Here is a 23,500-nt window from a genome sequence, read left to right on the forward strand (position 1 = left end):
AACGAAAACTGTTTCCAAACTAATTTTAAAAAACCTCGTAAATGCAAACGGGCATAAAAGTATGAAAAAAAGCTTATTGTACGCAACATTATTATTATTATTATACCTAATCCTAATTCTTGTGATTACAAAACTGGCGACAACGATAATGATGATGATGAAGGGATCTTTCAACAAAGGACCAGCAATTTCTTACCGTTATTTTATCAATTTTTAAACTTTCTTAAATTAATACTGATTTTTTTATTTATCTTCCTTTTAAACCAGACGAAAACGAGTGTAAATATCGACCCTGTGACGTTTTCGCGCACTGTACAAATACTTTAGGTAGCTTTACTTGCACGTGCTTTCCTGGCTATCGGGGCGATGGATTCCATTGCGAAGGTAAGTACCGTCTTTGATTACTAAGGTTTAGTGTAGAAGAAAAATATTTCTTCGAAATTTTGCTTATACCAAACACGAAATCAAATAAAATATTGGACTGAAATCCCTCCGGCAGAGCAATTTCGCACTCGGATCAGGTTCAGAGGTTTAAAAGCAAAAAGCTCTGAAGGCCAAAATGGCTAAAAATCATGATTTTTGGAACCACCAAATGGGGTACCTACGGATCGCTGCGTTTGTGTTTAAATGAAAAAATATAAAATTAGATTCGAAAAGATTAATTCTATATATAATGTAAATTACTTGTTCGTCATGATCGATTTTATAATTTCCAAAATGGTAGGCCTCAATTTAGAGAATGCAACGTTTTTAATGCATATATCGTTCGGTTTTACCCGCAATATCTTCAATCTAATTGGAAATCCGATATAACCATCGAGAGGAATAATTAACTGAGTTCTTATTTTCAAATTTTGTAAAGCAGTGTCAAGTTGCTGTGTCTAATTTACCAAAACAGAGACAACCAATTATCTCATCATAAAACTCTTGTTACGGAAATCTTTTCTTACCGTAACAAACGCCAAAATAAATCACACCCTATATTAAATTATCTTTCTTCTTCTGTTTTATCATTGTAATCGTACTTTGTCTGAGTTCTTGGAATAAAAAACAACAAAAAAACGAAAGAACACCAACCATGCGCACAATCATCCTATGTTTGGATGACAATTGTTGCCGGACAATGCGCACGAGCAAAACGCCCTGGGGGCATGTAATAATGCGGATGGCAGTAATATTATCATCCTTGTAGCCACCACATGCAACGTCCACCAAACCCTACTTCGGCTGTGGATGGGACTCTCGGTAATAACCACTGCACATCAACATGTCACGACAATTGGTTGTCCCAACTGTCATGAGCGCGCTCTTTACCTTTCTATGACATGCTCGGGGAGCCCTCCCAAGAGTATGTATGACTGCATACATTCTGATGTACATGCATACATACAATGTTACCGGTCTGTTCGTTTGTTGCTGCTTACCTCCAGCTAGACGATAATTGGACAATTGTCATCACTATTTCAATTAAATTTCCCAACCAGGTCGCTGCGGGTCACTCGTTTATCAAAGTTCAGTTTCAACTTCTAGAAGTAGCACATTTTTAATTTAGTTGAATTTATAGAAAGAGCGATAAAAATGTTCCGAGCTCCTGAAACGATACGATTTTATATATATAATAATGTTTAACAATTAAATGTGAATATGTATGTCAACTTTCAAACATAAGGACAACTTGCAGACAATTCTCGTGAATCAGAATTCATTTGATTCTAAAATTATTGCTTATAAACAAATGATCTACAGGTTTATAAAACAACTTTTAGCTGTGCTGAAATTTATAGGGATTATAAAAATTACCTTTCATTTTTCATTAGATTGTATACGATGCAAAATATATTGAAAATTTGCTTAAACATTTTTTTATTGACTGTATCTAAAATTTCCCCGTGAAGACTCGATCGATTTAAATGTTCTTAGAAGCAAATGAAAGATTATTATTGTACTGAAACTTTTTGCCTGGCCCAACTGAGATCGCTCTTCAAAATTGCTGTGCCAGTTGAAAACCGTAGTAGGGTTTATTTCTAATTCCCGCCGTAGTAAGTAAAGCCATTCTAATTTTCATCATTTGTTGGATGGATTTAACGAATACTCCAAAAGTTCTTGTGCTGATTTGACTAAAACACACTTACCTTCCGATCCGTGAACTTTGAAATCACTGAAAAGCGATTATTAAAGTATTATTGAAATTACGCAACTGGCTTTATTAGTAGAATCAATATATATATATATAAAATGCCAGTGTCGCTGTTTTTCTACAGGACTCATTGTGGTAAACATGATGCTAACAATCTGTATCAAGTCTGTGAATCGGGAACTACATTGTCAAAGTTGCTCATTGTTTTTTATCTGTTCTTTATCTGTGCGCTGGTTGGTGCTGTCACTGTCATCAGTGCGCTCACCGCTGTGTTTTTATGCCAGTGAAATGTTTTTAAATGTTCTTTTTCTTTTCGTTCGGATGAATTGAATCCCACAACTGCGCCTTTTTGCACCGATTTTTTTTAGAAATTTGAAGCAAGCGAAGTTTCCAATTACATTACTTGACAGCCACATTTGAAATTTCAAACTGGTTGTCAAAGTTTGACAATGAGATTCCCCTTTTGATGAATCTCAGGCACACACACATATGCATATATAATGTAAATACATTATCTGAACATGTGTGATGTTTACCACGCGCACTGCAGCGACACTGGCATTCTATATATATTGATTATACTACTTTATTTCATAAATTCGTCGTCCCGTTTTAAAATCCGTCCATCACAATTTTTCATCGTCCGAACTAAAAATCACAACAATGTTTACGAAGCTAACGCGCATGTATTTGTGTAGGACGGCATGACAAATTTTATTCTGCAAAATTCCTGCAGGCCAGGCAAGTTTTTCTGGCTGTAGAATAACGATAATGCCTTATGTGAGTTATTTTCATTTATGAATGACGGAAATTAAAACGATTTCTTCTTTGTCGCACGAAAAAACGTAGGAAATTTGGCTGGTAACGGGTGACCACTAAAATTTTTGAATTTTTTCGCGGCCCTTATGCTCAACAACAAACGAGCTCAGAGAGAAATGAGAGTATGTATGTGTTAGCTCTCTCTCCTCTTTTCGTTAATATTTTTTGTTTTGTTTATGCTTGCCCAGTTTTGCTAAAAATGGCGTCGAAGCAAGGAACATTTCGGGAGCGCGTTGTACACTTCTGCGAACTGCAATAGAAATCTCGGCAAAAAGTATACGGTACAACATTTAAAAAGCAAATATGTTGCGGCTTCGACTGCTTACCATATCCTAAGATGCCCAATAACTATTCGCTAACAAGGTAGTGGAAGACCAGCCAAAATTATGGACGCAGAACGACATCGTTCTCTTTCTCGTTTCTTCAACAAAAAGCGCTCTGGTTTGGCTATCAATTAAAATGCAACAGACGAATGTTTGAAGAAAATTTTGATCCCGTTTCTACAAAAACATCATGCAGATGGATAATATGTGTTTTGGCCGGATAGAGCATCATCGCATTACGCCAAAAAACACAATCGTTCCTGAATACCCATTCGATCCATTTTTACTCAAAAACCACGACCGGAAAAATCTGTCACAGTAATAAAAATAAAATAAATATTTTAGTAACAGAAAAAAATTCCAAAACTTTAGTTGCCAGTTAGGACTTCTTTAACCCTCTAGTTCCCAACCCTGCCAATTGGGTATTTTAATTTTCCCAAAAAAGTTGCTTTTTTTGCCTCATTTGATAGCCCGTCGTTTTCTGAATGTAACAGTTCTTTTTTTATTTCAATTAAGTGAATATTTGATGAAAAAATTAATAAAAATCAAAAATAGAATGATTTGCTGTTTGACAGATATCAACCAAACCGATTGATTGAAATGATGTCAGAAGTTCTCTTCCTCTCTTCTATCTTTCTGATAGAGCTTTTCATTTTGACCGAGCTTTTGACAGCTCCCATATGAAACCTGTATCGGCTGATGACCATAGTTTATCTATCCACTGTGTTGTCTAAGGCGAGCTGAGAAGAAAAATGGTTTACTTATAAGCTATCGTCTTATCCTAAAAAAATTTTTTAAATGAAAAAAATGCTTTTTTTATTACTTTCACTCGTCAAATTTGAAAAAGTCTTCATGTGCCTTTACAGTGACATCATATATTATCATAATATGTGAGAATTTAAAAACCGCTAAAATACCCAATTGGCGGGCTTCAGTAAAATCGTTGTAAATCTACTATGCTTGTTCGTTTTATGTTGAGATCCACCCATACCTTCTCATTATAGTCTATCAGGTATCAGGTATCAGCATCTTTGGCTCGAGCAGCACGTTCCTCACAATCATGTGGAAGATTTGTGCCTTGCCCATCTTGCCCGTGTCATCATTTACCTGATGAGGACGGGAAGGAAAACAGAAGGAATAGGAAGGGATGGATGAGGAATTTGGACAAACACAAACATATATATACCGAGAGATTTTTGTACCCCCGAGGGGATACTGCAATCCTTGGTAGTTAACTTATCAATAGTACACCCCCTGGGGGGTATGCTCATGATAAATAAGAGCTTATAGCTCAATACCGCTTTCGGTAAGGAACATCAAAATGTCTCGTAATTTTAGTTTCCTAAAATCCGATTCATTTAAGACGTAGGATCCAAAGATCCTATGACGCAATTGTGCTACTGCAGGACAGTTGCAAATTACGTGATATGGTGTACCGTAGTCGGATTCACATAAAATACAATGAAACGATTCAGCTCGCTGAATCGTAGCCATATGATAATTTAGTCTGCAGTGACCAGTCAGTGATCTGACAAGAATACTGCAATTTACCTTTGAGTGTTGCAAAAGAAATTTCGCAACCTTCTCACAAGGCTTAACAATGAAACTTTTCGTTTGACGACAAGTTTCAAGATTTTCCCAATAACGTACATGCTCAGATGAAAACCAAGATCGAATCTTTTGTTTTATCCAACATGCCGCAATTGGTAAAGCAGGTTCCGGTCCGAAAACCGACTTTTCTGCTCCAGATCTTGCTAGTTCATCAGCCCATTCATTTCCGGTTATACCAGAATGGCCAGGAACCCAAACCAGATGAACGGCATTTAGAATGCTTAGTTCTTCTAATTGGGTGTGGCAGGCGATGACTGTTTTAGATTTAGAATTAGCCGCACAAAGGGCTTTTATAGCGGCTTGACTGTCAGAACAGAAGTAGATAATCTTGCCTATCAGTTCTTTCTGAAGTGCAAACTGAGCTCCGCACATAATTGCAAAGATTTCAGCTTGAAAAACGGTGCAGTAACTACCCAACGAATAGGATTCCTCCAATTCTAGCTCACGGCAGTAAACACCAGCACCCGCGCGACCTTCGTACAAGGAACCATCGGTATAACAGACCACATAGTCGGAAATTTTCCTTTCCATGTAGCCTGACATCCAATCCTCTCTAGAAGGGAAGTCACTTGAGAAAGTCCTATACGGGAAAGTACGCATGAGCGTTACATCGCTAGGAGCAAGGGCAAACTTGTCCTCAGCAGCAATTTGCGACCACAATCGAGTATGACCAGTGGAACCGTCCACAGACTGCCAAAGGCCAATCGCGTGTAGTCGATTAGCACATATTAGTGCCTCTTGCTTCAGGTGGAAGTGTAGAGGTTTAATATTGAAAATAGCTTCTAGGGCGGCAGTAGGAGTTGTAGTAAATGCACCAGACATTGCCATTAAACACATCCTTTGAAGATGGTTTAGCTTTGTCTGGACAGTCACAACTTCCCCTCTCTGCCACCATACAAGACAACCATACGCCAGTATTGGTCTGACAACGACCGTGTATAACCAGTGTATGTATTTGGGTTTAAGCCCCCAAGAGTTGCCAATTGCTCGTCTACATTGCCCAAAGGCCATGCACGCTTTTTTAATTCGGAAATCAATATTTGTGGACCAGTCAAGCTTGGAGTTGAGAATCAACCCCACGTACTTCACTTCGTTCACAACATCAACATCCGAATCGTAAAAGCGCAGAGCGCGAGCTCCATTGGTATTTCTACGTCTTGAAAATAAGACGATAGATGTTTTGCTCGGATTTACCGAAAGTGCAGTTTCTCGGCACCACGTTTCCACGACGCGTAGTGCCTGCTGCATTAAGTCAAATAATGTGCTTATGCACTTTCCAACTACTAGGATGAGATAGTCATCCGCAAAACCATATGACGGATAGCCTAGACCATTGAGTTTCCTCAATAGGCCGTCCGCCACAAGGTTCCATAAAAGAGGCGAGAGAACGCCACCTTGTGGACATCCACAAACACTTTGCTTCCAAATGCTTGCTTGCCGTAAGGACGAAAAAAGCAATCGGTTACTAAGCATTTGTTCTATCCACTTTATGATTATTGAAGGCACATTATGATAACGAGCAGCCTCCAAAATGGAAGCGAAAGATACGTTATCAAACGCGCCTTCAATATCCAAAAAAGTTCCTAAGCAAGATTCCTTTTGTGAAAAAGCAACCTCAATTTTATCCACCACATCATGTAATAAAGTGGTTGTAGATTTGCCACTTTGATAAGCATGTTGTGCTGAATGAAGAGGAACTTCTACTAAGCTTGTTTCGCGGATGTGGTGATCAACAATCCGCTCAAGTGATTTAAGCAAGAATGACGTTAGACTGATTGGTCTAAAACTTTTTGCTTGCTCGTATGTCGCGCGTCCACCTTTAGGAATGAACTTAATGGTTATTTCACGCCATTGAGTTGGGATGTACCCAATAGCAATACTACACACAAACATCCTTCTCAGAATGTGTTTGAAGTACTTGAATCCTTTCTGGAGTAGAATAGGGTATATTCCATCTGTTCCAGGAGATTTGTATGGAGAGAAGCTGTTCACGGCCCACTCAATCGCTTCAGTTGTGACAAGTCTCCGAGCAAAAGCCCATGAGTCTAAGCCACCTAAAACGATTTCTGGATCGTTTCGAACTTCAGGTTCCACACAGCCCGGAAAGTGACTATAAAAGAGACATTCCAGGATTTCATTGTCATTCGAACAGTATTCACCGTTCGAACTTCGAATGTTATTAACCTGATAATCTTTCGATTTTGACAGTATTTTATTAAGTCGACTTGCCTCGCCGAAACTGGAAACGTTGCTACAGAACCTGTGCCAGCTCGTGCGTGCTGAAGACCGTAGAGCCTTTGCATAGGCTTTCCGGGCCTGCTTGAAAGGCTCCACGCCATCCCTCCGACGTCTATTCCAGGCTCTCCTGCATCGTTTCTTTAGTTCCGCGAGATGAGAGTTCCACCACGGTGTTCCTCTAGTCGTTTTAATAGTTTTTAGCGGGCAAGCTACTTCAAAAGATTCCGCAATAAAAGATGTTGTGACATCTACAGCCACATCCAAGTCGATCGATGACTCAATCGTCGGTTCGAATCCTTGAAATTTCGTCGCCAGTTCCTCCTCAAAGAGTTCCCAGTCAGAAAATCTCGGATTGCGAAAGGTTGCAGCGTTCAAGGAGACACCCAAATGATCAAAATATATAAAGCAATGATCAGATATTGGTGTCTCATTTGAAACATGCCATTGTGCCAACTCATGACTGATCCTGTTAGAGCAGAGTGTTATATCTAACACTTCCTCTCTACCAGCTCGTATGAAAGTTGGACAATTGCCAATGTTGAGTATTCCAAGGTTGGTACTACTCAAATATTCCATCAAATCAGAGCCTCTCGGATTGATATCCGAGCTGCCCCAAATGATGTGATGGGCATTGGCATCACTGCCTACAATGAGCGGAAGCCCATTAGATTGGCAGTATCTCACCACATTTCTGAAATCGTCGCTGGGAGACGGTTCATCGTGTGGTAAGTATGCAGAACAGTAGACATAGCGCCTATGGACATCATCCACGACGAGTTCTACTGTGACTGCACAAATATCTCGAGTAGTCAACTCAGAGATAAGGCATGCACTTATTGACCTATGCAACAATATGCATGCCCTGGGCATCAAACGAGGATTTGTCATACCAGTTTTGCTGAAAGCAGAAAAGTTCTGGTTTCCAATATCCGTCGAATGAAAGTACCCCTTGCGAAAATATGGCTCCTGAACCAATGCGATGGTGACAGAGCCATTAAAAAGTTTTTCGCATAAATACAAATTTGCTGCCCGTTTGTGTTGAAGATTTATTTGTGCGACCCTAACTTTTGACTAGCGGAGTATATGCACAAACAATCTCCAACACAGATCAGACAGCAAATTGTAAGCGAAGCCAATTATATTGGCCAGAACGCACTTGGCGTAAAACCCATAAGGGAAATTGGGCAGGACTACTATGCTGTTCCCACGAAACGCAAGGGACAACAAAGATCGACCGTACCAGAGCCCCGCATGGCACAGTAGGGGCAAGATGCCCAAAGCACTCCGTTCGCGACTGGCATGTTTTCACCCCTCCAGCCATTCAGTCATCGGCACGGAGGTAGACCTTGACTTAGGGGCTCCTGATTTGCCGACTCCCGGCAGGATCAGGTCCCGTGGCTCAATTTTTGCCCAAACGAACAATTCGGCACCAACCGCCAAAGGGCCTAACTGCAGATTGTGTAAAACAGACCGATTTAGAGTCTCTCTCTCTCTGTGCTAAGCCAGCTGAGAAAATAACTCTCTCCCGGTGTGCCCACACCCCGCAGCCGCACCCTCCGAAAAACCTGCGCCGAACTGCATGATTAGGTAGCCGGAAACCACACGGCGAGTGTTCCACCTTCTCTGTCTGCATACGACAACCAAGGTTGCGTACCACCAGGTGCGCAACTTTGGCTACCGTACCCCAGCCGGCACCTCGTGGAGGTAGAGATAGGAGTTAGAAAACAGAGGTGATATATTTGCACATGTTCACTCATTTGCCAGCCTAAAATCCTAAATCTACTATGCTTGTTCGTTTTATGTTGAGATCCACCCATACCTTCTCATTATAGTCTAATCTAACTATTCGAGTGGTTTGTTTGTTTTATTACGTTAATTTGAAACAGATATTTCGTGCGAAACTTGAAAAATGCCAGAAAACTGAGAAAAAAATTATTTTGCTCTGCAGAGTGAAATTCAAATTGTTGTAAATTTCTTATTTCTTGGAATAAATGAACAAAAAAATTATTGGTGAGTAGCTGATAAGTTGTACTTCATGGTAAAAAGGAAATTTGCGATAAAAAGTTTAGGAACTGGCCGATTTTTACCAAGGAACTGACCCCGCCAATTGGCGGGGTTGGGCATTAACGTCAACTTTTTTTTGGTAATTTGACAACGTGTTGTTTCCGTTGGATTTATTGATTTTTTCGAGTTTAAGCTACAAATTATTGTTAAAGGCCTTGTTAGCTTCTTTTATAAGCCTTAAAAAATACATAAGCATGCAGTGGCATTAATATGGAAGGGGAATTTAAAGGACTTATCACCTAATTTTCAGTGCGCCTTTTTGACGAGCTGCAATATAACGCCTTATAGCTATATCACAAAACATTTTTGCATTTTATGGTATTTGAAAACCATAACCCTATAACCAAGATACAGATTCATTGAAACCCGGCGAATTTTACTGGTTAACAACAAAATCTTGATAAGCAAGACAATATTATTCAAAATGGGATCTATCATAGACCATTTTAAAACCGCAAATTTAAATCTATACCGCTTAATAAGTTTATGTTAATGAACAAATTGAATGAATTACCAGTCGATAAAAAATTATAGTGAACAAATGTGTACTACATAAATGAAAAACCCAATTTATCAAACAAATCACATAAATGAATTCTATCTGAGTTCTATCTGACTCTAAAAGTTTCTCAAAAGTTCCAGTTTGAAAACATATTATGATGTAGGCAATCCTGACTTGGGAGCAGCTACTAATGTTGTTGTTCGCCTTTCTAAAATTTTGCTGGATTTTAAAAATCATATTTTTCGATTATTATTATACGACATTACCATTGATTTTATATCTCCACTCGAGAGGAACGAGAGAAATATACGACTGGGAACTATTCGGAGTAATAGAATCCCCAAAAGCAAACTGCTTACTGATAAGGACATCAATAGGCAAGATCGTGGTGATTCTGCTGAATTCATTGCCAAATTTGAAAATACAACTGTTTCTGTGTCTGTTTGGAAAGATTCGCTTCCCACGGGCAATGACTATAGACAACAATGAACTGGAAGTGGTTGATGAGTTCATATATTTGAGATCTCTGGTCACCGCCGACAATATTACGGGTAACGAGATTCAATGATGCATTCAAGCTGGAATTCAAGTCTAGTTTTCCTCCGCAAGACGCTTCGATTAACCCCTCTAGGGTCTACTTCATTTTTAGCACTGCAAAATTCACTAAAATGGCGGAACTTTTTTATCTTTCAATATTTTTTCACCAAATTTGGGAATTTTTCCGGAAATATTTTCTATTTTCATAATATCTATAGATAATAGCCATATGTCATATGGTCCCGGAGTTATTCCGGAGTTCCTTGGGCGACCGTGACATGGCTTTTTTAGATAAAGTTGCCAAATATTTAAAACTTGTTTGAAATCTGTTGATTTTTGTAAACATATCATCGACTGTGGACATATCAGTTACTTTGCCGCAGTTATGAGCCATGGCGCGCCATCCGAAATCCGACTGAAATTTTTGACCATATGGCCGATTCCAGGTCCCGGACAAGTTTCTTCGAAATCCGTTCCGTGCTTGAATCAGAAAGAGATGATCGCCAATCGCTATTTTGTCGAGTGCTGATGTTTTTTGATATTCGACACGACATAATTTACTGATGGTGGAATGTTCCTTTATGGGAATCGGTTCCGGATTTATAATGTCCCGAAAATCCGAAAATTTCAGGGACATTATAAATCCGGAACCGGTTCCCATAAAGGAACATTCCACCATCAGTAAATTATGTCGTGTCGAATATCAAAAAACATCAGCACTCGACAAAATAGCGATTGGCGATCATCTCTTTCTGATTCAAGCACGGAACGGATTTCGAAGAAACTTGTCCGGGACCTGGAATCGGCCATATGGTCAAAAATTTCAGTTGAAACTCATTATAACTAGTTCCATAAATACTGGCACTGTTATAGACGTTCTGAAATCGATGTCCCGGATTAAATCGAAAAATTTGATTTTGAAAACTTTTTTGCGCCCAGGTGCCCAACCCCGCCAATTGGCGGGTTACGAATTTTTATAAATAATCAAACTATTCCTGAACTTAGTAATTAGAGAATATTTTTTCCATTATTCTGGCCACGAAATGAGCATTTTAAAATTTTTTTAAGCAAATCAAAAATTTGGGCACTAGAGGGTTAATGATAAAAAGCATTGAAATATATCTCAGCTCACTTTGATTGATCGCGTATGATATTATTGTCTATACTATAATACTAAAATATTAGGGAATAACTAGTTTTGCATTGTGTGTCATAAAAATGCTGATATTTTAATAATTTGTGTTGGTTAGGACGGGAAAAGGCAATAACGACGAAGCAGCAACATACCCTAATCAACATGCGACATTCGATTTTATTCTTATTCTATGTGTCGTAAGCATGTTGCAAATAGAACGAGAATAAAATCGAATGTCTCTGCTCGATTCAACTGGAACTGCAATATTGTTAATAAAAATAAATGTCAATGGAGTCTCACAATAACTCAATCAACAGCGGGAATCATATTGAAGTTGCTTTGCCATGCTTTTAGTCAATTTTTAATGAACACAGTGGCTGCATGTCGCAAGCTGATTCTGACATTTCAAGATGGTGCAATTAAACTGATGTAACAAAGAAAAGGTGAGAAATAAAAATGCTTAACAGCTTAACTTGACAACAAATGAAGTAAAGAAAAAAAATTATCGTTTGTTCATTGAAACTAGTACTAAATTGTCGTCATCGATTCACTTTTAGCAGTTTTTGCATCACTTTCCATGCTCAGTAACTATCCTTTCTTTCTTTTAATGATGATTGATACTCCGTGAAATATCGAAATTAATCATTACAGGCTGGTTTTACAACTCTATACGTCAATTTATACGACAAGCTTTTGAGCTCAGTAATCAGCAATTAGCAATTCCTACTAGAGACTTTAAACAGTCGTTAAAATTTTCATCATAGCGCACAAAGAAATGTGAAAGGTTGCCTTCGAGATACTGCCGCGTTATTGACATAGGTCCTCGTAAAGTTGGTGTTTATATATAGATACTTTTACTCACAGGGTGTGAACTTGCTCGTTCAAAAAGTGAATAAATTTATCTACATTTCCCTGTTACATTTTGATCATTACAAACAGGGGTTTGCATGTTTAACCCTCTAACGGGCTGCATAGTAAAACGAGACGATTAAGCTAATAACCATTTTTTCATGAAAGTACACTCAAAAGCAGCTCAAGTTTTGATTTTTATGCAAAAATAATTTTCTGGATGGGCCAGGTAAGAAAGAGTTAAATTTTTCTTTTTCGTTTTTCATGTCTAACGCTCTATCCAAATATTTTTTCAATTCAGATATTTTCAAAATTGAAATAAATCGTGTAAATTACTTATAAAAAAGTTTTGAGGCTAATCATTTTATTTTAGATGTAATTTTTCTTCAAAAGTAAAAAAGACTATGGATTTCTATATGCATAAAAAATCCATCAGGGAATCTCCAAAGCTTAGAAAAATCAATTGAACTTGACAGTTACCCTAATAGTGCAGAAATTTTATTAATAAAATTCTGTCCAAATATCCTCAAAATTGACTGAGTTATTAGCGGTCAATATGTTTCATTTTTTTCTTATCGTTACAGGGTTTAGTGCTAATTTCCGTTGCAGTAGGAAAAGCCACGTTAATTTTCATCATCTTGGATTGATTTTGACGAATTATCCAATATTTCTTGTATTGATTTGGCTCGAACACACTTGCCTTCCGATCCGTGAAGCTCGATTTCAATGAAAAGCGATTATTATAAGCATTCTATTGAAATTTTGCCACTAACTTAATTTTTTTAAATTCGTCGTACCGTTTTTAAATCGCCCATCAAAGTTTTCCTTCGTCCGAAACAAAAACAACAACAATGTTTACGAAATGAGCGCTGCGCGCTTGTAAAAAACACAATTGATTCTAGTGAAATTATTTTGTTTTAGAGTTTCAAATCACCAATTAACCGTACTCTGTAGATAAAATGGAAGATTTATTGCACATAATTTACTGATAGCCAGATTGGCAACAAAGGTACCGATATGATTGTTTTGTTCGAATAAAAAATTATTGAGAAAAGAAAGATGATTTTAAAACGTTTAAAAAAATTAATTTTAAGGGAATTAAGGACTCAACAGCGATATGAGATTGTAGAAAAACATGTGTTTTTGAACTTATATAGACTGTTCTGATAAGTACAAATACACTTTTTTTCTTTAATAAAATTAACCATATATATATTTTAAGTTTTATTTTATTCCCAAATCTGCTTCACAATAGTGTTTTCTTTCAATTTTTAATTCAAGCTGTATTAGTTTTTGTAGGGTAAGCGAGTTCTCTAACTTTTCTCTCAACACTACTCATAAGCTTTTGCACAGTGCTTTCTCCGACCATTTTGACCACTTTAGGCCAATCTTTTTTGAATTTTTCACCGGTGTCGGCTGGTTTCATGTCTTTCCTCAGCTTTACTTTCGTCAAAGCCCAAAAAGTCTCAATTGGACGAATCTCTGGACAGTTTGGTGGATTCATGTCTTTCGGTACACATGTGACATTGCTGGCTTCATACCACTTTAACGCATCCTTAGAGTAGTGGCAGGAAGCAAGATCAGGCCAATCAGCATTTGTGGCTCGAGCAGCACGTTCTTCACAATTGTCAAGATCAGGCCAAAAGATTGCAGGATTATCATGCTGTTTGATCATGGGTAGCAACCTTTTTGCAGACATTCTTTCACGTAGATTTTGCCATTCCTAGTGTCTGTTCTACTGTTCTACTGCTTGCCACACCATAACCTTCTTACCGAATTTTTCGGTGTAACTGGCCTTAACTGATTCAAGAACATCCTTCCCCTTCGGTGAGGTATAAAACTGTGGTCCCGGCAGAGTTTCACAGTCGAGTTTTATATAGGTTTCATCATCCATGATAACACACCCCAATTTCATGGTCAAAAGTTTGTCGTACAGCTTCCGAGCCCACAGGTTCCACAGATTCCGACGGATCTGCAGGCCCATTCTCTCCTTGGCACGCATCACCATAGTCGGTGAGGTACCCTGTTTTTTGCCACATCTCGTACTGATGCCGAAGGATGCCGCTTATAGTAATTTCTTATCTTCCTGTCCATTGTAAGGTCAAAGTAACCAGATTTTCGACCGCATTTCGGGGTATTTGCAAAAATGCACTGTTCCATACTTCCTCAAAGTGGTTTGAACTGCTCCGATGCTCACACCTTTTTCCTTAGCTAATTTTCTGATTGAAAGTCCACTCACGGTGCCCCATTTGTGCACAATCCGTTTTCTTTGATCGGGAGAAAGGCCACGCATTTCGAAACTTCCGCACAAAATACCGAAAAAACCATCTGTTTCGTTTGGATGTAAACAACAGGACGCAGCCAAAATTTGATATTTGAAATGACGGTTAATTTTTAGTGTATTTATACTTATCGGAACAGGTTATAATCAAAACAAAATTTTGATGCCAAATAGTAATTTCGGGTGTTTTTGTAATGTTATTAGAGGGCACATTTTACCTGAATTCTTAAATGAAAAAAGCATTTAAATAGGACTCAGCTCACTGTTATTGATCGCTGTTGATAGTCAATTAACTAAACTATTAGGGAAGCTGTTTTGAAGTAAGACCAAATCCGAACCATCAAAACCGAAAACCACAACACTTTCAAGTATTGACTGCATTAAAAAAATTAATTGTACTGACACACACTCTATTTTTTTTTTTTAAACCTCGAGCCGGATCTTTCTCTTTGCCGTTCATAAATGGAAAGAAATTAATTGTAAATTTAGCGTTTGTTGCTGAAAATCATACACCTTTTACAGCAATTTAAAATCTTTTTTTTTCCTGAATTCAGTCGCCAATAACGACGCTCCGTTGAAAATTGATGATTTCCTAGCAGGTAGACCGTAAACTTTTCGTGAATCACGACAGACGGCAGCGAAACAAATATTTCTCAGTCTCATTCGTTTTCCACAATCAGTTAACGGATAGTTCTCCACAAGTCATGCCCAGATTTTACGACCATGAGGCAAGTCTTCACGTACGAGACGCATTCAGAGCTACGATGTAGGTGATGCTATCGCAGGTATGGTTGTTCCCCACCCGTTTCGGGGTACCCGTTTCGGAACATTATGTCGCTCATGTCAACGCTCACGTGTTTGCCACATTCGCAAGATTTGTTGGGCGGCACCGATGGGGGCCGGAATGGGCGTAGATATGTTCTCACTTTCTTGGTGCATTTCCGCGATCCCTCGGCAGAATCACCAGATTTAGTTGCAACAGCAACGAGCGAGTGAATCGTGACGAGGCGTAGCCTTGTCGAATTGGATCACCCCTACCTGATTCCGAAAGGAGGCGGAGGGCCGGAGGCTCAATCTGTACGGACAGATCTACTACGGTGGTGGTTGCAATAAAAATTAGCTTCTTGCAGCTTCTTGACTTGTACAAAGTGCAGCACATGTTGATCACAGACTGATCTGCATCAGCGAACATGCTGGCATGTCGAAGTTGGCTGGCCTACATGTCCAAAGACCCTACAAAACTCACGTGCTCATACTGTGGAGACCTTTTTCGAAGTACACGACCGAACAATCCTTCAGTTTGCACCGCATTCTGGGTTCATGGGAAAGCAAAATCCCGGCTGTCATCGCGTTACTGATTAGCGATGCATATTAATCAATAACAGGTGAAAATTTTCCGTATGACACCATTCACTTTGCAAACAAATTGAGTTTATAATTGTGATTGCTTTCTGGTTGCGCCAGTCCTATGGTTCTGGTCGCACAAGCGGAAATTGTCAAATGTTTAAATTTCTGTACGGTACCTATCGTTTCGGTGGCGTGCCAATTCTCGATTACTGCTATATCAGAACTTTACAGTTTGTTCGAAGTTCCTAAGTCTATTTAAACGAATTCTGAACACGCCACCTAGCACTAGATAACCCTAGTTTTACAGTACCAGCAACTGCAGGAGATAAATCACCTACAAAAGTGGTTTCTACCGCTATACTACGTCTTCGGAAGTTGATATTGCGTGCGTACCAATTGAGAAATGCAAATCGCATAACTGCTCTCGAAAAGGTGCGATTACATGTAGGATGCTTCCAGACGAGCGGCTAATAGTACAACAGGTTCACCCAGCAGGACATCGTCTCCGACAACGACTTACGGTAAGCGCGGTGTCAGTCGAGCTGTGTGATAAATTTATCATTGCTTCGAGCTAAAATTGACAATCCGATTTGCTTCTTGAACCGCTGTTCATCTTGTACTATCTAGTACTATCTCAGTACCATTGGCGCTGATCTGTTGCTGTTCTGCTATTGAGTTACAAATTGCGTCCATCGGCTGCCGACGCGATTAGATCATTTGTTAGGAGATTGGCCTCTTTCGAAGGGGAAAATTACTGTCGTGTTCTCGATCGTCGAAGGATGCAAAAGGGCTGCACTTTTGTCGGCAACCAAACATGCAACGCTAATCTTATGCAGGCTCGTTACAGTAGGTTTATGGGATAATTTTTGACGTTTCACCAGCAATTTGTGCTTTTCGCTCTGCTCTGCATGTACGACGCCGAACTGCTGTTGATGGTCAGGTAATATCTAGCAGACAAAGTGATTAATCTTTTACTGTGCATACGTGTAATCGTGGAGTTGCAAAGATGCCACCCTGTGCACAATGCCGGCAGCAATGATGAAGGCAGTCTTTACGGAATACGATTTATTGAAATTGATGATCTTACTAGTTTACGATATAGACCTTTCGATCGATTCTGTATGGTATAACTATTGCTTTTTTGATTTCGTGATAATATGTGATAATATTTATAATAATAATGTTGTAAGGAGAAGCCCATACAAGACTATAAGATGATCAAAGGAAAGGACAAAGGAAAGAAACGAAACCTATGTGGTACATTCCGTTTTCGAAACCAGAATTTTTGGTTTTTGCTTTTTTTTCTGAAATATACTGACCTAATGGTACGCTTCTATTGAATCTTACAGCCTTTCCCAGTCGATATTCTAACATGTGACGACTTGCTTGCTTTACTCGAGGCCAACTGAGAGGCGCAGAAAGACAAGGATACGGATATTTCTGGTTTTTTCTTTCGTTATGCGGCTATTACCCTGTCAGTAAACAAATGAACTTTCACTTGACTACCAACGGGGTAGTAGCAATGTTACACCGTAAATTAGAAAGTTTTTATTGCATTAATTTTGCCTTATTTAGTTGCATTTCTCATGAGTGTCGGTCTCTAGCATATATTATTTACGCAAACAATAATTTCACCAAACGCTTTGATAGCGACGAAATTTACACCGACTTCTCTGCCGGCTTGGATTTAATGTAAGTTTGCTAAATTGGTTTGGCTCATATCTAACTGGACGAACTTTGCAAGTAGGAATCGATCACGAGATTTTCGAGCCGTTTTCCGCTTCTTCTAGGATCGCTCAAGACAGCCATCTGAGTTCGTTGGTTCCAATGATGTGCACTACTTGTTGGATTCGTTTGGACGGGGTTAGCCTCGAATTCGTCGACCTCTGTCGGATTTTTTGCTGAATATTATTTTCGCTGGTCTCTCATCCGACATCCTTGCTACGTGCCCAGCTCACTGTAGCCTGCCATGTTTTAGTCGCTTCACAATTTCCGCACATTTGCATACTTAGCATACTTAGTCACACTTCTTCTTCTATTATACCGTTAAGTTACGCTCGCAGTATCTTACGCTATTTCAACGTTCACGCTTCGTGGTCATAGACTATCACCGGGGAAAGTAACATCTTAAAAAGCGCAAGTTTCCTACGGAGTTGCCGGCTACGGGACTTCAGCTGTCTACGTAGCGTACCAAGGTAAATAACTTTGGTAGACTAATCTCAAGTTTTTAGTCTTGACCTTGAAATGCGGTCATACATATAAATTAATATTTTTTGAAACGATGGTTCTACAATTGATGAAGGGACTGTAGGGTAAAGAAATGAATTTTTTTTTGGTGAAGGAGGAGAAGAGCGGAAAGGAAGGGGGGGGGGGGTATTGGTAGCTATGCTTGACAAGTAGTCATTGATGTAGGAAGCGGCACAATATGTGTCGATAACCCAACCAAACGCGTCGCTATTCTTGAGAAGTGGATTTTGCGGTCTCCTTTTGTCCAGCGCCTCTATGGTTCAAAGGTACAAGTACCAGCGAACCACATGCCCTGGCGGGTTTTGTGGGTTCGAATCTGATTATAATCTCAGATTACAGCTTGGTTCGACTCATGCACCTTCCAACATTGGACAAAAGGTAGGAGTCAAAATGACTACTTGTCAAGCATAGCTACCAATACCCCCCCCCCCTTCCTTTCCGCTCTTCCCCTCCTTCACCAAAAAAACATTTTCATTTCTTTCTCCTACAGTCCCTTCATCGATTGTAGAACCATCGTTTCAAAAAATATTAAATAACTTTATCAAGCACAGCAAAAGTATCTTCATGTATCGCCACCGCAGTTCCAACACCCGAAGGGCTTTATCGCTCTCTACTAGCCAGCATATTTGGGTAGAAAATAATGATAAGCCATATCCTCGCAGATTCTTTTCTAAGGTGCGTGTACGATTAACACCAATGACATCGACGTCGTCTCTGGACGCATTTGCGATTTCGTGATGATGGAACCGTTTCTCTGCATGCCTGTCCTTCAAATAGCGCCTTCCAATGCAATGTTGAATAGCAAATTCAATAGCTCGTCACCTTGCTTCAAGCCATCTAACGTCACATACGAGCCTCCGAAGTCTCACCCGCTATTCTGACGCTTGATTTTGAACCATCAAGGGTAGCAGATATCAGCCTAATCAGTTTTGTTGGCACACCATGTTCAAGCATAATTCGCCACAGATCATTTCGTTTAACTGAATCGTACACTGCCTTGAAGTCCATAAACAAACGGTGAGTCTGCACGTTGAGTTCCCGGAATTTATGGAGGAATTGTCGCGAGGTGAACGTTTGATCCATCGTGGAGCGTCCTTCTTGAAACCCGCACTGGCATTCACCAACAAAGGTTCCTTGCAACGGCCTCAGTCTATGAAATAGGATGCGGGAGAGATTTTTTTATGTTGAATTGAGGAGAGTAATGTCTCGATGCTGCATTTGAGTCGATGGTCCTTTTATAAATAAGGCATATGAGACTTTCCAACCAGCCCGTAGGTAGTTCTTTGTCAGTCCATACCTTTAGTATAACCGATGGATTACACAGTACGCCGTTCGCTCCCGAATTTCAAAAGTTCGGTGGAGGTGCCATCTGTTTCAGCAGCTTTGGCATTTTTCAGCTCTCTAACTGCTTTTTTAATCACGTCCAAAGTTGGTGAATCTACAGACTGTCCAGCATTCTCAATCGTTATCCTGTTTCTGTTGCCAGCTCCATCTTGTTCACTATTGAACAGTACATCAACATGTTGTTTCCAACGCCTGGCCAACTGCGATCTTTCAGTAATCAAGTCCCCTCCTTGTCGTTGCACAAAATAGGAATTGGCAGAGTCCGGTCCCTGGTTCCGTTGATCGTTTTAAAGAAGCTTCTCGTATCGTGCCTCTTGAAGCAATTCTCCGCCCCTGTAAGAACGCAATCCCAGTGCTGGGGTTTATCACGACGGTGAAGTCTCTTTTCGGCAGCTCTAACATCTCGATATCTTCTGGCTTGATTGCTTTCGTCAGTCACTCGTTGGCGCGTCGAACCACTCACTGGAAGTGTCTGCAACAGTAATACTCAACACTTCTCGCGCTGGAATACTGATCGTATAGTGGATGTGTTTTTCTCTGCTCTGCCCCCTCCAAGTAGTTCACCGATCCGCTCATCAGTTTTCCGAAAGTACCTTGCAACAACTCCCTCCGCTAATAACCGCCGAATATTCAGACATATCTTCCTCGTTGGTCTCGATGTAAACACATTGGGCGGGCACAGATCTTGCTTACTATAAGATAGTGGTCCGAGTCGACGTTTGGTCCCGGAAGGACCGTAAGTCTGCGCGACGTCAGAAGAGTGCCGACCATCAACCAGAACGTGGCCGATCTGAGCGCAGTCTTCTCCATTAGGGTGTTTTCATGTGTGCTTCCGAATCGTGCAGAATAGGTACTACAGATAGCCTCTGGCTGTAGCGAAGTTGATTTGCCTCCAACCATTGTCGTTTGTGGTAGAAAGGAGGCTTTCTCTACTGGCAAACTGGCGTTTTACCTTATCGTTCTGTAGTGAATAATGTAGACAATATGGTTGTTCAAAAGCTGATGGCAGATGATTGACGAAAAGTCTGGCAATTTTATACGGTTAAAAGGGGGCTTAAAAAATTTTACCGTATTTTAACTAATTGAACGTTAGAAAGAAAAAAAAATGATTTTTTTAATAGAAAGGTTTTTGCAGTTTTCCGTGGTAAACGCCAAATATAAATTGGAAAAAGAATATTCTACCTTATGGAAAATTTTCGAGAAAATTTCAATTCGCAATCTTTTAGTGAGAACGAATCCACGAAAAACTACCAACTAACGACGGGGTTTGACTAGTCAAACGACAAATTCATCTCCGCCGTCAGAGATCATCTTATATGCAATGAGAAAATATTTACTACCACGCGGTTGTAACACTCGCGTCGCGAGATCCAATCTCAGTGGTTTTTCAGATTACCGAGCTATAAATCCACACCACTGACGTGATGTAGAGATAGAATTATAAATTTATAGAACAAACTCCCCTAGACGCGCAGTCATCGTCATCATTGACGCTACTACTTGACGGGGCAGTCCTGAATGGAGCTGACTTAATTTTTATAGGTTATGTTTACCCCACTTCGTTCTTCTTCGTTCTAGCGATCGATGGCAGGAGTGCGTGAAAGATTTGTTAGCTTACTAGGCATTTTAATACCGTTGCATCACGTTCCGATTGATAATAACTCGTTTTGACCGCCAATGTGCAGCCAGCTAACCGTTGGTGAAAGGCAAATCATAGCCTGTTATTATGCGCCAATTTCTACCATTCTTGGGAGGAAACATTATTCTTCACTAGGGATGGTCAAGAGGAGGTAAACTTGCCCGTATAACGGTCGATCCCAATTACAATACCCTACATGTCACTATCCGATCACCGGGTCTGAACCCGTTTCGTATCAAACACGACGATCCGCACAATGACACGGTGCGCTACTGGCTTTCCGAATCCGAAGAAAACAACTGTACATGCAAAAAGATGTGCAGATCACGGAAGTTCTAAAGCACGTTTCAGCTTCGGTACCACGCTCGCTGGCCAGCATCTGTTCTACGGCAGCACCTTAGAGCCTACCTACTGCAATCATAAAGTTGTTTTCCTTTCTTCGGTATCATTCGACTGACTGATGAAACCAGATGATGCGGTACTGTTTGCGCTTCTGCATGCACGGAAAACTGCGCAATCATTATCGATAACCCTCTTGGCAGCAGGGTCTGGATAGTGAACAGCAGCATAACATTGCATTTCTAAGTTTTGGTCGCTATTTCTAGTCGACAAAAAAGCCTTTTCTACTTTAGAATGTAAACTGCAGAAAATAATGAGGATGACCACTATTTTAGTAGCCATCCGACATTGGCTCCGTCGCTGCACTGTAACTGAATTCGTTTACATGATCGCATATCACATAAAGCAATTTCAAACATTGCTTCAAAACATCACTGTTTACAACCGACAACAAAGACGGAAATGCTTCAAAATAAAAGTCCATGATGTCAAATAGATACTCAAATAAACAACGTTGATGTTACCTTAAATCGGCCGCAAACAAATCCTTCAAACAATGACCTCTTGTGATTGGTCACCTAATCCCCCTCAAAAAGCTCTGCTAAACAAAAACATCAAGCAAAAAGGAACACGAAACTCTTGAGTTGTGCAGCGTAGCGATACGGAAGTAGAATATTATTTTTTTCTTGTTTGTTTTGATTCGCTCGTTCACTACACGAAGCACACGAAGGTACACGACGTTCAACATGCGGAGGATGTGCACCACAGAGAAAGGTCCGTTACTTGGCTGGCTATAGAACGGATCTCAGTTCATTAGGGCCCGCAGTGCATCTGCTGTAAATAGGTTTGTTAATTAACCTATTCGCTTTCCGTTAACATGGTCTTGAAAAGATTTTTCTTTCTGTTGTCCTTGATGCCTGATTCTACATTCTCTTATGAAAGAGCCATGATATCACTTTTAAAGCACCTGTGCACCAGGGTGCCAGATAGAAACTGATTAACGATATGTGAAATGAAAACTGGTTGTGTATCAATAGCAGAATTTTATGTTTGTTATTCATTTTTAAGGTGTGGTCACGCTCTTCTCGAGGGGAAGCTGTAAATAACATAACTTTCAGCACAATGGCAACCATTAATTCTCCAACAGTGTATTATAAAATGTTTTTCAACATCAAAACAACGTTTCAAAACAGCACTTTAAATTGAATAGTCATGATGAAATACTGAAGGTATGAGCTCAACCATGGCTACATGGATATGCTCCAAATTTAAGAACTTTGGCTATATTCGTGTCATACAAGAAACCTGTTTTAATCGAAGAGTGGTTTTGAATTTTAAACTATCAAATTTAAACTACGGGAGTAAAAAACGCGTAAATTAGTTATCCTCTCTCAGAAATAAACCAAATGAAAGATTATGATCTTTCTACATTTTATCATTTATTAAAGGCCTTAATTTTGTACAACGTTTAATTTCGGCGACTCTATTGGTCTTCAGCAACACTGTTTCTCGGCGAATCTCCGCGAGATCGACACCCTACCTGCTGTCGTTTGTGGGTATTCCTAAGATGGTTTCCATTCCGCCTCGTTCTATTCGTCATTGAGAGGCTAATCGAAGAACACATCCATAACTTAAATTTGTTGATATTTTCGGTGAAATGTAGAACAATATTGTGTTAGAATACAATAGAAGAACACTTCCAACTCGCGCTAGCTTGGTTTTTAACATGCCGAATATCGTGTGTATCCCTTACAAAGTTGGTCAACATTCTCATAGAACTTGCTGTTCTCATTACCATTAGCCTGGAACAGCTCCTCCTCTTACTGGCGCTTGTTCCTCCTCAGGGTCGTGGTCAGCTCGTTCCGCGTTCGTCAATACTTGCCCAAGTTCTTCCTCGCAGCAATAGATGCTTTTCAATCTCTCCATCATTTGCGGTTGCGTATTCTACCCCATCTGTTCTCAAGGGTCGATGAACCTAGCTTCACAAAAAGGTTGAATCTCATTCGGTAGGCGCATAACTCTCGGCTTGCAGGTTGTTTAATTGGTGAATGTTTAGCCAAGGATGATAGTTTTGTCGGGAATGGAACA

General features: G+C 39.8%; 1 protein-coding gene across 11 annotated transcripts in view; it reads left to right on the forward strand.

Moving 5' to 3' along the window:
• Positions 1–23,500, forward strand: part of LOC128742585 (uncharacterized) — a 235,669-nt gene that overhangs the window by 113,298 nt on the left and 98,871 nt on the right. For all 11 annotated transcript variants that reach the window (XM_053838988.1, XM_053838990.1, XM_053838989.1 and 8 more), the window contains exon 5: positions 268–384. In XM_053838988.1, coding sequence (XP_053694963.1) covers positions 268–384 — 117 coding nt within the window. The remainder of the gene's footprint in view (positions 1–267; positions 385–23,500) is intronic.

This window comes from Sabethes cyaneus, chromosome 3 (assembly GCF_943734655.1).
Source record: "Sabethes cyaneus chromosome 3, idSabCyanKW18_F2, whole genome shotgun sequence".
Classification (NCBI taxonomy): Eukaryota; Metazoa; Arthropoda; class Insecta; order Diptera; family Culicidae; genus Sabethes; species Sabethes cyaneus.